This window comes from Callionymus lyra, chromosome 12 (genome assembly GCF_982586985.1).
Source record: "Callionymus lyra chromosome 12, fCalLyr1.hap1.1, whole genome shotgun sequence".
Classification (NCBI taxonomy): Eukaryota; Metazoa; Chordata; class Actinopteri; order Syngnathiformes; family Callionymidae; genus Callionymus; species Callionymus lyra.
In genome coordinates this window covers 15,231,663-15,247,469 of record NC_141829.1, presented here as the reverse complement: position 1 = coordinate 15,247,469, position 15,807 = coordinate 15,231,663, and the positions used below count along the sequence as shown (strand labels likewise).

At 37.3% G+C, this 15,807-nt stretch overlaps 1 protein-coding gene across 2 annotated transcripts in view; it reads right to left on the bottom strand.

The window, feature by feature from the left end:
- Nucleotides 1–1,184: 1,184 nt before the first annotated feature.
- myo16 (myosin XVI) overlaps nucleotides 1,185–15,807 on the bottom strand; it is a 113,190-nt gene continuing 98,567 nt past the window's right edge. Inside the window, exons 28-31 of one of the 2 annotated variants that reach the window (XM_087803433.1) lie at nucleotides 14,529–14,675; nucleotides 13,536–13,615; nucleotides 11,409–11,472; nucleotides 1,344–1,425 (exon numbers count right to left, since the gene is read on the bottom strand). In XM_087803433.1, coding sequence (XP_087659559.1) covers nucleotides 11,425–11,472; nucleotides 13,536–13,615; nucleotides 14,529–14,675 — 275 coding nt within the window. In that variant the 3' untranslated portion in view covers nucleotides 1,344–1,425; nucleotides 11,409–11,424. Of the gene's footprint in view, nucleotides 1,426–11,408; nucleotides 11,473–13,535; nucleotides 13,616–14,528; nucleotides 14,676–15,807 lie in introns of both variants that reach the window. The other variant, XM_087803434.1, reaches the window with a different exon arrangement.

The following is a 15,807-nucleotide window of genomic DNA, read 5'->3' as shown; positions in this document are numbered from 1 at the left end:
GAACTCAAATTACGAGGAAGAAATACATTTCTTCCCGACCCTCACCATTTTTTCTCCGTCATAACGCGATTAGCAGTAACTAGTAGCATGTGACGAGCTAGCATTGATACCTAAATAGGTCAAGGCTAATGAGGAAGCGACGGACTCTCTCTTTGTCTATATTAAACGCTTGATGACATGAATATCATCCCTCATGGTTCAAGTGTGAGTCGAGCACAAGATCGACAGGAGACACCAGTATTTTTTTTTCGATCCCACTGGGACGGAAGCAGGTCCAAGAGTTTGAGGGTCAGTTCGGGACACGAGGGGGTCGTCATCTGAACAAACACTGACCTCATCTTTTTCTTTTTTCATCTGATAGCGTCTTCTCGTCTGTATTGAAGCTTTGGCACAGAGTTGCAGGATGACAACATGAACTTTATATCCGTCGGGGGATCCTCAGACCAAAGCGATCGTAAAGGTTAGCGTGTGTTTTCCTTCAAGGCAGGTGGTAACAGCGTGCACCATGGGATTTTTTTTTTGTTGTTGTTGTCTGTTTGTTACTGAGGTCACCCGGGGACCCCTGGGTACGTACTGTAGATCCTGGGCTTCTGTGGCCTTTAAGGAGCCTGAACGAGAGTACCTGAACACGGACGAGCGTGTAATACTGGAGCTGGGGCGCCCCAAGGCATCGTAGTGGGAACCTTGATAGAGACTCACGCACACAAAGAGCACGTCGGGTGTTTTCAGCACCATGTTTTTTTTTTGTTTAGTCCAATAACCTGCGTCCATTCAACCTTGTCGATAAAGTGTCCGTGAAAATAGTGGCGGTGACTCATTTCTTAGTTTAAAAGTCACTTATTTCAATGTAAAATTCATTATTTTATGGCTCTTTTTTTTGTATTTAAGGAAAGTAAGAAATGTTGAAAAAAACATTCAATGTGTTTAAAAAGTATAAAAAAGATAATTAAATAATGAAAAAATATATTAGAAAACAGTGATTCTCTCTGTTAGTAAAGTAAACATAAATATTAAAACATAAATATCAATGTAATTTTTGAACTATTAAAATAAGAAATGTCTTCCATCCACAGTAAACCTTCCTCATGTTAATATATCGTCTCAGATACTCGCATTAATCCGACACGATTAATTCAGAAGCGCCATGAATAAATACATCCCTCCTTCCCTCCCCCCCTCCCTCTGGGTTCTGAGGTCACTTGGTCCACTGGAGAATAAATAAAGTTTGGTTGAGATGAATGTCTCTGTCGAACCATCGGTTCATGGCGACGCTTTCCGTCTGGTCCGCAGCAGAGCGGGGGGAAGGGTCTGAGCAGGACGCCGCTTCCAGGTCCCCGGCCCCTCGCACTGCACCCGCCTCCACCGCAGAAGATCCCCCATCGTGGCGGCCTTGTCCCCGATCGACTGGTGACGCCTGGGAGGCATCTGAGGCCACAACGGAGAAGGAAGTGATTGAGTTATTTCTTTAAGAATTATTAATTAAATTATATCAACAACAAGAAATCTATTGAAAACAATTCACATAAAACATTACATTCAAGTAAAACAGTGCTGTCAGAATATATATATAATTTTATTAAATAATTTATATATTCAAATGTAGAATTTGTTCTTACTTAAAGTATTTATTTATTGAAAGATTGAATTTGTTGCGTTTGTTTTAGGATATTTTTCAAAGTTATTAAAAAAAAGTACCCATAGAAATTGAATTCCAATACTTCCAGAATACATTAACTAAATTCAGTTGTTTTAAATTCGTAACCTTTAAAATTCAATATATAAAAATGTCGGTATAATTGTGCCAATATTTTTTTCTGTTCAATTTAAAAGGTTACCAAATAAAAAAGAAAAGGTTTATAAAATGGAAATGTTGATAAAATATGAAAACATTGAACAACACTAGTAATTCGAATCTATTAAATTTAGAAAATTACGTTTGTTTATTGGTGCTTACATTTTTATATTGAATTAAAAAGGCTACAAATTAAAAACACTATAGTTTAAAAATATTGTTTCTTGTTCAATTATTGGACGACAATGATGAAATTCTAGGTGTAAACAAAAGTAATTGATTTTTAATTATTTTTTACAATTAAATAAATAAATAAAAATCTCTCAATATAGAAATGAGTGGATTCAAGTATTCAACAAATTCAATCTTGGACATTTTTGGTGGAAATCAATTTTTAAATTTCAATATTTTCAAGGTTAGATTCATCCATATTATTTTCTGACAGCATTGATATACTTCCATATGAAGCCAACAATTAAACATCCAGTTTTCACAATGAAAATCATCCATAAACAATATTGATGAGTTTTAAAGACGTAGTATGAACGAGTGACGGTGAAACCAGATGAAATGAAAGAGAATGTCGGCGTCACATGACCACCACATCAGAGAATACTTCCACTGATCTATGGCATGGAAACAGCGCCGATCACTGAGCGACGTCGACTCTTAAGTGCGACACTTTCCTCGCGAATCGCGAGCGAGACGACGAGATGAATGCGGACGCGGTGCCGGGACGCCTCGTGAGAACGTCGAAACGGGAAATCCCGGCGCAGACGTGACAGCGTGAGCAGCTGCTTATTTCCATAGCACGTCTGAGGGCCTGACATGCATCACCTCGATGGAGAGAATGACAGCGGCCATCATCTCGCTGCCGGTCATCAGTCATCTCTGTGATGGTGAGAATCAATCTGACTGGAATTCCAATTGTCCTCCTCCAGGAAGAGAACACTGATGTACATCACACATACGGTATTGATGACCAGAATTGACAGATCTGTCAGTAATCCATCAGTTACTGTCAGCGAGCGACCAGGAGTTTGACTGCAATCTCTATTTAATTTGTACCTCTTTTATTGTCCCACCCCTTTTATTAACAATTTCCTTGAACACATCGACACATTTCTTAGCCAAGAAAGGCCAAGTGTTTTCAGGGCTGCTTCGATTGGGAAGTTGGAGGCTGTCTTTGCTAAAGCTTGTGTCGCCTAAACTCTATTTGTTAAATTGCTGCAATATTTAAGGTGAGGTTGCTAAACCTTTTGTGGATTATTTGGTACAGTTGTTGCTGATGTTATAGTTGCTAGCTTGTTTTTTCCACAGTGGTTGCTGATGCTATAGTTGCTAGCGTGGTTTTGCAACAGTTGTTGCTAAAGCTATAGTTGGTAGTTTGGTTTTCCCGATGTTGTTGCTGATACTATAGTTGCTAGTGTGGTTTTGCCGCAGTTGATGCTAATGCGATAAGTGCTAGTGTGGTTTTGCCTCAGTTGATGCTAATGCGATAAGTGCTAGTGTGGTTTTGCCGCAGTTGTTGCTAAAGTTATAGTTGGTAGTTTGGTTTTCCTGATGTTGTTGCTGATAGTATGGTTGCAAGCGTGGTTTTGCCGCAGTTGTTGCTAAAGCTATAGTTGGTAGTTTGGTATTCTCCATGTTTTTGCTGATACTATAGTTGCTAGTGTGGTTTTGCCGCAGTTTTTGCTGATGCTATTGTTGCTAGTGTGGTTTTGACGCAGTTGTTGCTAATGCGATTATGTGCTAGTGAGGTTTTGCCGCAGTTGTTGCTGATGCTATAATTGCTAGCGTGGTTTTGTGGCGGTATTAGCTGATACTATAGTTGCTAGTGTGGTTTTACCGCAGTTTTTGCTGATGCTATAGTTGCTAGTGAGGTTTTTCCTCAGTTGTACATAATGATATAATTGCTAGCGTGGTTTTGCGGCAGTTTTAGCTGATACTATAGTTGCTAGTGTGGTTTTAGCGCAGTTGTTGCTGATGCTATAATTGCAAGCGAGGTTTTGCCGCAGTTTTTGCTGATACTATAGTTGCAAGTGTGGTTTTGACGCAGTTGTTGCTAATGCGATTATGTGCTAGTGAGGTTTTGCCGCCGTTGTTGCTGATGCTATAATTGCTAGCGTGGTCTTGTGGCAGTTTTAGCTTATACTATAGTTTCTAGTGTGGTTTTGCCGCAGTTGTTGCTGATGCTATAGTTGCTAGTGAGGTTTTGCTTCAGTTTTTGCTGATACTATAGTTGCTAGTTTGGTTTTGCAGGCGTTGTTGCTAATGCGATTAAGCGCTAGTTAGGTTTTGCCATAGTTGTTCATGATGCTATAATTGCTAGCGTGGTTTTGTGGCAGTTTTAGCGGATACTATAGTTACTAGTGTGGTTTTACCGCAGTTTTTGCTGATGCTATAGTTGCTGGTGAGGTTTTGCCGCAGTTTTTGCTGATGCTATAATTGCTAGCGTGGTTTTGCGGCAGTTTTAGCTGAAACTATAGTTGCTAATGTGGTTTTACCGCAGTTTTTGCTGATGCTATAATTGCTAGCGGGGTTTTGCCGCAGTTTTTGCTGATACTATAGTTGCTCTTGTTGTTTTTACACAGTTGTTGCTAAAGCTATAGTTGGTAGTTTGGTTTTCCCGATGTTGTTGCTGATACTATAGTTGCTAGCGTGGTTTTGCCGCAGTTGTTGCTAATACAATAAGTGCTAGCGTGGTTTTGCCGCAGTTGTTGCTAAAGCTATAGTTGGTAGTTTGGTTTTCCTGATGTTGTTGATGATACTATAGTTGCTAGTGTGATTTTGCTGCAGTTGTTGCTAATGCGATACGTGCTAGTGTGGTTTTGCCGCAGTTGTTGCTAAAGTTATAGTTGGTGGTTTGGTTTTCTCGATGTTGTTGCTGATAGTATGGTTGCAAGCGTGGTTTTGCCGCAGTTGTTGCTAAAGCTATAGTTGGTAGTTTGGTATTCTCCATGTTTTTGCTGATACTATAGTTGCTAGTGTGGTTTTAGCGCAGTTGTTGCTGATGCTATAATTGCAAGCGAGGTTTTGCCGCAGTTTTTGCTGATACTATAGTTGCAAGTGTGGTTTTGACGCAGTTATTGCTAATGCGATTATGTGCTAGTGAGGTTTTGCCGCCGTTGTTGCTGATGCTATAATTGCTAGCGTGGTCTTGTGGCAGTTTTAGCTTATACTATAGTTTCTAGTGTGGTTTTACCGCAGTTGTTGCTGATGCTAAAGTTGCTAGCGAGGTTTTGCCTCAGTTTTTGCTGATACTATAGTTGCTGGTTTGGTTTTGCAGGCGTTGTTGCTAATGCGATTAAGCGCTAGTGAGGTTTTGCCATAGTTGTTCATGATGCTATAATTGCTAGCGTGGTTTTGTGGCAGTTTTAGCGGATACTATAGTTACTAGTGTGGTTTTACCGCAGTTTTTGCTGATGCTATAATTGCTATCGTGGTTTTGCGGCAGTTTTAGCTGAAACTATAGTTGCTAGTGTGGTTTTACCGCAGTTTTTGCTGATGCTATAATTGCTAGCGGGGTTTTGCCGCAGTTTTTGCTGATACTACAGTTGCTCTTGTGGTTTTTACACAGTTGTTGCTAAAGCTATAGTTGGTAGTTTGGTTTTCCCGATGTTGTTGCTGATACTATAGTTGCTAGCGTGGTTTTGCCGCAGTTGTTGCTAATACAATAAGTGCTAGCGTGGTTTTGCCGCAGTTGTTGCTAAAGCTATAGTTGGTAGTTTGGTTTTCCTGATGTTGTTGATGATACTATAGTTGCTAGTGTGATTTTGCTGCAGTTGTTGCTAATGCGATACGTGCTAGTGTGGTTTTGCCGCAGTTGTTGCTAAAGTTATAGTTGGTGGTTTGGTTTTCTCGATGTTGTTGCTGATAGTATGGTTGCAAGCGTGGTTTTGCCGCAGTTGTTGCTAAAGCTATAGTTGGTAGTTTGGTATTCTCCATGTTTTTGCTGATACTATAGTTGCTAGTGTGGTTTTAGCGCAGTTGTTGCTGATGCTATAATTGCAAGCGAGGTTTTGCCGCAGTTTTTGCTGATACTATAGTTGCAAGTGTGGTTTTGACGCAGTTATTGCTAATGCGATTATGTGCTAGTGAGGTTTTGCCGCCGTTGTTGCTGATGCTATAATTGCTAGCGTGGTCTTGTGGCAGTTTTAGCTTATACTATAGTTTCTAGTGTGGTTTTACCGCAGTTGTTGCTGATGCTAAAGTTGCTAGCGAGGTTTTGCCTCAGTTTTTGCTGATACTATAGTTGCTGGTTTGGTTTTGCAGGCGTTGTTGCTAATGCGATTAAGCGCTAGTTAGGTTTTGCCATAGTTGTTCATGATGCTATAATTGCTAGCGTGGTTTTGTGGCAGTTTTAGCGGATACTATAGTTACTAGTGTGGTTTTACCGCAATTTTTGCTGATGCTATAATTGCTATCGTGGTTTTGCGGCAGTTTTAGCTGAAACTATAGTTGCTAGTGTGGTTTTACCGCAGTTTTTGCTGATGCTATAATTGCTAGCGGGGTTTTGCCGCAGTTTTTGCTGATACTACAGTTGCTCTTGTGGTTTTTACACAGTTGTTGCTAAAGCTATAGTTGGTAGTTTGGTTTTCCCGATGTTGTTGCTGATACTATAGTTGCTAGCGTGGTTTTGCCGCAGTTGTTGCTAATACAATAAGTGCTAGCGTGGTTTTGCCGCAGTTGTTGCTAAAGCTATAGTTGGTAGTTTGGTTTTCCTGATGTTGTTGATGATACTATAGTTGCTAGTGTGATTTTGCTGCAGTTGTTGCTAATGCGATACGTGCTAGTGTGGTTTTGCCGCAGTTGTTGCTAAAGTTATAGTTGGTGGTTTGGTTTTCTCGATGTTGTTGCTGATAGTATGGTTGCAAGCGTGGTTTTGCCGCAGTTGTTGCTAAAGCTATAGTTGGTAGTTTGGTATTCTCCATGTTTTTGCTGATACTATAGTTGCTAGTGTGGTTTTAGCGCAGTTGTTGCTGATGCTATAATTGCAAGCGAGGTTTTGCCGCAGTTTTTGCTGATACTATAGTTGCAAGTGTGGTTTTGACGCAGTTATTGCTAATGCGATTATGTGCTAGTGAGGTTTTGCCGCCGTTGTTGCTGATGCTATAATTGCTAGCGTGGTCTTGTGGCAGTTTTAGCTTATACTATAGTTGCTATTGTGGTTTTACGGCAGTTGTTGCTGATGCTATAGTTGCTAGTGTGGTTTTTACGCAGTTGTTGCTAATGCTATTAAGTGCTAGTGAGGTTTTGCCGCAGTTGTTCATGATGCTACAATTGCTAGCGTGGTTTTGTGGCAGTTTTAGCTGATGCTATAGTTGCGAGTGCAGTTTTGATACAGTTGTTGCTGATGCTATATTTGCTACTGCAGTTTTGACGCAGTTGTTGCTGAAGCTCAAGTTACTAGCGCAGTTTTGACGCAGTTGTAGCTAATGCTTTAGTTGCTAGAGCTACTTTGTCACAGTCGTAGCTAGCACAATCATCGCCATGGCTTGTTGTTGCTACCATGTTTGCTCGTTAAGCTTTTGTTTCTTGCAGTGCTGTTGCTAATGTAGTTCTAGCGAATTTACTGAATCTCTTCCGGCAAAACGGATCAGATTTTTGTTCCACAGAAAAATAAATGAAACGGGTTAAGACAAAGACCTAGTTAGTTGGATTTATGCCACATATGACGTTAATTTTGGTTTTTCAGTTATCACAGAAGGGCATCAGCATTCTCAAGCCCGAGGCGAGACATTGAAGTTATTTGTGTTTATTCAACCTTAACTCTGACAGTAGCAGGGCTAAGACACGTCTGAAAATGTTAAAAACCCTGCCGGGTATTTACTCGGTGGCACATCGCAATCATCCCAACACACGGGGACAAAGTGTTATTTCAGCTGGAGCAGTTTAAACTCTTATAAAAAAATGTTTATCTTAAGCTTGTGTGACTCATATTTTGTCTAACTAATGCTGTTTACCCTCGCTGCTGGCTCCATAACACCTGCCAAACTGCTGATTCAACCAGTCGCCTGCCCAGTGTTGAAAAGTCACGTCGTCGGAAATGTTCCCGTTCCATTAACCTAGCCACAGAGTACTCAATATTTCCAGTTAAAGTTTAATTCGTTGTTATTAAAATCGTATAGAATAATAAGAGATGGCCAATACTCTACAATGCTAGTAAGTAAGTAAGTAATTTTTATTTGTATAGCGCTTTTCCAGACCAGGGTCACAAAGCGCTTAAACAATCAAAACAATATTCAATAAAGTATATACTTTAAAGATCAAGATAAAACTGATAACAACAGGAGTTCCAGAAAATCAAGGAAAAGCCTGAACAAATAAAAACGTCTTAAGATGTTTCTTAAAGGAGTCAGTAACATTTAATTACAACCAAAGGTTTCAATACTATATTCTTCATCTGTAAATTAATGAAAGAGATTTAATTGACCTTTACATTTATATTGAACAATATAAACACACATGTTATTGTAATATATAATACGTATGCAACACAAATTTTTATTCCAATAGTTTGATTCATTTAATAAAACTAGGTCAACTTAGTTAACATGAGAAAGAACAATTATGTAGAAGTTTAATTATTGTTAAAACGTATTGAAAAATAACAGTACACAAATGGTATATAATAAAAGTAAAAAGAGGAAACTAAGTAGTAATTGAATTAGGGAAATTGTTATATGACAAATATTTATCATATCACTTCCGCTTCATAACTAACTAATAAAAACAGTCTAAAGGTCGTTTGCTGAGGTCATGCATTATTCTGACACGCATTTTAAACAAATAAATTAAGGTTTAAACTGATATTAGTTCTTATTCTTCTGCTCTATACTACAGCGGGATGACAATCCCAAACCGTCACCACACACTCCACATACCTCCACAAACCTACACACACCTCGACAGAGGGCACAGAACCCAACGACCCAATTGATAATCCTCGACACTCTCTGGCCACAGTGTTCTCGGCGCTACGAGCCCCTGGCAAGAACGCCAGCTCCCAAGAACAGCACACAAGTGGGAACACAACGTTCTTCCGCCACGTCGTTGCCAGACACACAGGACTATCTTAGAGGAGAAATTGCTCAGAGATGTCTGACAAGTCAAATTTGTTTGCTTGTTTAATTCAATGCTCGGGAAGCCTTATTACTCAAAGAACACTGCAGTGTGTTTTGTTAAAAATCTGGTCAAATTCGCACAAATATGCACAAAAATAGCTTCGACAAGAGATTGCGACAGCGTGATATCAAGACGTAACAGTGTTAGTTTTAGTCGAGAGGTTATTGTTAAGGATTTTTTGAAGCTGCAGTTGTTACTAATAATTCTGTCACTAATGCTGTTGTTGACAATGTTGATGCCAAGTTAATTTATTGTTGTTTAAGCTATGTTGCTAACATTTTAATGCTAGATTTGTTGTTGCTAACACTGTACTGATGTACTGTTTATCACGTACTCCGGAATGTTGACTAAGAAATTGAAGTGATGATGTAAAAAAAATGAAAAAAATCTATGAGAAATAAACGTTTCATAAAAAAACCCCGATATTTACATTGTCTCAATGTTTTCTCAAATTAGTGTGAGAGGTAAGACTGAACGGAGACGGAAAAAAAATCCCAAACAAACAAAATTTACAGTTAATACAATAAAATGTTGTATAAAATGCTAATATTGTAAGCAATGCCATCAGCGGTATTATTGGTAGCGCTACGGTTACTAGCACTGTTTTCAGTAAAATAGATTTTGCTAACGCTGCTGTTTGTTAGCATTTGTGTCATGCAAAATGTACACAAAGATTAGCATTATAGTATCTAATTGAATTAGATACAAAAGTTCGCCGCAAAAAATCGTTTTCATAATTTCATGTGCGGTATCTTTTTTATTTTGCTAAAACTATCATTGTTGAAACAGTAACATGCTCATGCTTTGGTTGCTGGTAATGTTGTTAGCAATGCTATCAAAGGTAAAGCCATAATCACTAGCGATACGGTTGTAAACTGTTTTTAGTAAAATAGATTTTGCTAACGCTGCTATTTATTAGCACTTTTACAAAATGTACAAAAATATTAGCATTATAGTTGCATTGAATTAGATGCAAAAGGTTTCTTTGTATCTGTTAACATTAATAAGTATCTTCACCTTAAAAGTTACCACATGCCCCCAGGTCGGCCTTCTAATTCAAAGTGATTCCGTAAAGTGAGATCATGATATAGCGGCCGACTCCGAGACACATCCGTCAGTGATCGGACACATTAAATGCATCTCCGCTCTTCGGCGACCATCATCATCATCATCATCATCTTCATCAGCAGCGGGTTCAGGACCACGCGGATGCTGCGACACTACTTTAAACTCAAGTGATTGAAAAAAAAAAAATACCAGACTCTGGAACCATGTTCTCGCGTTCCCGAGACACGCTTTTATAAGTGATTTAGCATTAATCTCTCATAGCTTAATGGCAGGAATGTCGGGACACTGGGCTGGAGATTGGGAGCGATCTGGGTCAAAGACTTGTGCAAGGAACTACGACATCATTAAAGGTGGATCAATCCAGAGTGAAGTTGGATAGCGTCAGACTTCTAAGTGGATTTGACAATGTTGTGCTGCATTCAAGGACACAAAGACACGTTAGGATGGTGGGTCTGAATCTATGGAAGTATATCTAAGTACATAAGTAATTATTATCTGTGAAGCGCCTTTATATTTGCACTTTGTCATCTCTTTGCACTTTGGGTATTCCAGTACACAGCAGACAATAGAAGGTAAAGCAAGTTTCATAAAAGAAAGAACAAGAACAAAGTGCAATAAAAAGAGCAAAGTGCAAAAGATATAACAGAGTGCAAACAGATAGATTAGATGGACTATTAATTCCTCTGGAGATCTCTTTTGGGAAATTGGGTTTCCAGTACACAGCAGAAAATAGTTTTATAAAAGCAAGGACAAGAACAAAGCGCAAATGAAAGGAACATAGATCAAAGGAAATTATACAAAGAAAAGGATACAAAGGAAAAAGGATACAAAGAATAACATAGAATGGAATAGCATCATCCTTTCACTGGGCTCCTACCCCAGAACTCAGAGTTATACATTTTAAAAGCACAAGGAATGAATGAGTCCCTGAGTCTATTAGTGTTGCATCATGGGAGGAGCATTCTTGCACTTCATCTGCTTCTCTGTTCACTAATGAAAGTGTTCAGAGCCCTTTAAAGTATACACTTTATAGAATATTGTTTTGATTGTTCAAACCATTTGTGACCCTGGTCTGGAAAAACGATATACAAATAAAAATTACTTACTAACTGTCTTTTCTATATATTAAAAATAATAATTGAATTCAATAATTTGTATAGATTTATTTAATTTTTTGAATTGAATTTTAAATCAATTAAATATTTTCAAAATTAACGATTTATGTTTAACACAAAGAGTTTGATATTTCAATTCAAATCCATCCATCATCTATAGTTTAACCATTTACTATACAATTAATTGAATTCCATGATGATTTGCGACATATCTCTTGATGGTGGATATGAAAAACGAAGATGCTTCTTCATGATGATTCAAGCGCAGAGTAGAAAACGACTGTTCGACGACAGCGTCCACTCACCACTGCCCTCTCTACTTTAGAGAGCGGCCCCTGCTCCGAAAGGAGAAAAGTTGAGATGACCCCTCTGAGGGTTGAAGCAGGAAGTGGAAAAAAAAGTAAAGAGAGAGAGAAAAGGGTTAAGAGAAACATCAAGAAAAACCATGAGATTAGTCACGACGGTAAAGAAGGAAACGTTCCGACACGTTCACACATTCATCCTCAAACAGGGAGATCAACGCTTGTAAAAGTGGGAACGTCGTCTCCCGACACTTCCCTGCAGGAATGACGAGGAGGACCGAGAGTCATGGTGGAGATGTTCACTCTGTGCCTTCCTCAGAATGTACCAGCGAAAGTGAACACCTCGGCCAAGAGGTGTTTTTTATGGAGGACGAATGAGATCAGGGGTTTTAATTGCGTGAGTAACTTGCCAGGAACATGGAACAGTTGTTGGTGACGTCACTGCGAGGCTTTACAAGGTCGTGAAATCAAGAAACGGAGTTAACGTTGCAAAACCAGAACCAGATTTTTTTCCGCTTAACATGTTAATTTAATCAAAATGTATCATTGAAAAAAATTCATTTGAACTGTTCAGCGAAATATTTCTCAGAAATTTCTCAATTGTTTTTGCATCTTTTGATTTTTAACAATAAATATCAGTTATAAAATGTGCTTTGCATTTATATGTAATTATATGTGATTTAATGCCAAATTATTATTAGTTATTTTTTAAAAAATATCTTTCCTTGCCTGCTATATTATACTTTATTATGATCATTATTATTATTTATATTATCATTATTATATATTCATTTTAACGGTACTTATTGTAATTGTCATGAAAAAAATCCCAAATTATTTTTTCTGTTGTTTTATAAAGTTTTATATTGTATTATAACGTTTTTATAAAGCAATCTGTAATCTTAGAACACACTCAATTTATTTATATATACTGTATATATATATATATATATATATATATATATATATATATATATATATATATATATAAACAACAATAATATAATAATATAAATATAAACAAATGTACATATAAATATACATTTTCTTTCTTTCATAACCAAACTTCTATGTAATTTAATGACAATGTTTAAAAACTGTTACTATAATGCACTAAACTATTATTATTAGTTATTATTATTATCATTATACAGTGCATTAGAATGAATCATACCTACTCTAATTGTCCTCAAAATATAAAAGAATGTTTTCTATAATTTAAAAGTGCATATGAAATGTAATGCCAACATTTCAAAATATATAATTTAAAATGTATATTTAAAAACAATTTACACTTACTGTACTATTATCATATCATTATTTTATTTCACTATATTCACTCTATTTGTTAAAACAATGAAAAAAGCGAAATTATTGTGTATATTATTTTGATAATGTTTAGTTTTTTTTTCAAGTTAATGCCAATTTTATTACGACAATAACACATGATTTAATGCCAATGTATTCATATATATGTTTCTAAACTTCCTTACCTGTTAATATACTTAAGTACCATTGTATCAATTATGTTATTATGTTATATTAACGCTGCTTTATATAAAAGTAACATTTGGTTTCTTCATAATATTAAACAAAAAATACACTTTGTTTCACTATTAATGAAGATTTTGACTTATCATTTTTAATCTATATTTGAGAATTTTGAGTCATTTAAATCAAACATTTTCTTTCATTCTAAATCCAAAAAAACCCACTAAATCGTTTGCATTATTTATCAAACGTAGTATAAAATAAATGAACACAGCAGTCGTTCATTTGTCACGAGTCGCTACGTCCGTCACCAGAATGTAAATAAACGTGTGCGACTCCACATCTCAGCTCACAAAAGGTTCTTTCACGTGCTCATCAGATGGCTATCAATGGTGATAAATGAGTGTGTGTGTCTCCTGTGTGTGTGTGTGTGTGTGTGTGTGTGAGGGTTTTTGTGTACGTCTGTGGCCGAGACTTTAAATTCAATCCTGTAACCGAACACTCGGAGGACGCTCGTATGTCAGGAGTGTTACACGTTGTTTAGTCGGAGTCACTTTTCCTGCTGAAAGTGTCAACAAACCACAAACTAAACATCAGACATTAGAGCCAGTTCTTCTTCTTCTTCTTCCTTGTGTTTACCTGAGTGTGATGACTGTCCAGGTGTCTGTGCAGAGAGGTAGACGTGTTTGGCTTGCTGTGACTCTCATCCTCCAGAGACCCTGGAAAGACCATCACAGACCAGATCAGTGGAGAGAAGATACATTTCCTCAGGTTCTATTAAGTGGCTCTTGGAGCAGGTAGTTCAAAGTAAAAAAAGATAAATCGTTTTTTATATTGTTTTATAAATGGTTTCTTAAGCTGAATTTCAATCCGACGATTACATGTAAATAAATGACAATATTTAAACATTTTAAAAAATGTGACTAAAATACATTTTCTTACCCTTTACTATACTTTAATATTATTATAGAGTCATTTAATTTAACCATATATCCTCCAATTGTCATAACAATATAAAAAGCTAACTCCCTTTTTTTTAATAAAGTTTTCTATTGCATTTTATTAAAGTTAATGCAAATTTCATCACAATTACATGTGATTTAATGCCAATGTTTTTGAGTTATATTTTCTAAACACATCTTTTCTTGCACGTTTATATAATATAATATAATATAATTATAAATTTAACGACACTTACCCTTATTGCCATAACAATATAAAAAGCTCAACTGTATTTAGTTTCTTCACAACATAAAGCAAAGAATTACCTTAAAACACACTTTGTTTCACAAAAAATTGGATTTTCTTACAAAAAATTAAGTGATAATTTAAAGAATTAACTAAAGCTAAATATTGTTAACATGATATATACGTACTTTCCACCAAATATTATTTTATGGTCACTTAATACTTACAAAAAAGACGAAAGTGTAGGAAAAAAATGCTAAAACAAAACCTTAAAGTCATATTCAGTGACTAGTAATGAATAAAATAAACAAACATCAAATCAAATTGTTAGTTTCTACATCCTTGACCTCACGAGGGCCACATAAATACAGTCAAAGGGCCGCACGTGGCCCCCGGGTCGCACTTCGTCCCGAGATAACTGGTCAGAAAACAAAGAGCAGCTACCGTTGGAGATCTGGTTGCCGTTCTCCACGTGCGCGGCGCTCGACGAGTGCAGGGAATGGTTGTTGGCGTTTTTGTCCTGAAGTTGCAGAGAGGGCGACGTCGGCGCCGACCCACAGTCGCCCTGCGCGTTGATGTTGGAGTTGAACCCTGGATCACAAAGACAAAACATTTGTATTGTTAAAAAAATGGGTTTTTAAAAAATGTGACCTCGCTCAGCCCCGGCTGCTGCCTCTCATGACTCACATGGTCTTGACATCGCATGAGTAACAGTCTGGGTTCGCATGTGCGAGCGGGAATTCATCAGCTGTTGTCCCGTGTTGAAAAACCGTCGACCCACATGATCGTACGCCTGCTTCATGAATCAGGCTTTACAGAGGAAACAAGATCCATTTCTAGAGGAAAATTCTTGTATTTAGAGTCGTGGGTCTGTCCCAGGGCCTCCTCCTCCTTGTCCAAAAGGTGTTAGCATTAACTGGACACTAACCAGGCGTGTTGTTGTTGTACTCTAAGGACGATACGGGTCACACGTGGTTCGATACCGTGACGTTATTTGATGATAATATAAAGGTACACAATATATTGTCGTATCTATTACAAAACTTTTCTAAATGTACAAATAAATGGAGCACGAACGCTAATAACATGTTAACTTTCAACATCTATGATATTGAACATTCAATAGAAGTGTTTTATGTAAACTCTGAGATCAACAATAACTAAACAAAATAAACGTAAAGATTGAATTCAATTTAGGCCATATTTTAACATGAAATTCATAATGGCCAGAGTTATGATCATCAAGGTATATTAATGTTTAAAAAGTAGAGTGAATGGAAATAAAGCTGAACACATCTAAGTGCCTGACATAAAATGTTTGATGTAAATAAGTGGGTAGTAACTTGTTATGTAAACTTGACGCCCTGTAACCTAGTTCTTAAAGGGCAACTAATGTCAAACTCAAACTCTCCTGACTGACTCTCATGTTTCAAATGTTAAAGTCTTCCTCTATAAGATGCAGCAAAGTCTCTCATCATGACCCCGTCTTATCTCGGCGAACGAGAGGTTAAGAGAGCGGAGTCCATTATGACGTAATAATGATCTTAACTCCTCCTCCAGCCAGCTGTTATCACACCCGCTTTGTTTATACAACGAGACTTCTGGGATTGATGACGCACGGTGACAAACCCAGATGTTTGAACATTAACCACAGAGTGGGTGTGGTTACTGTAAACAAGATTTCATCTTCAAAAATTGATTTAAGTGGGCGGGGCTTAAGATC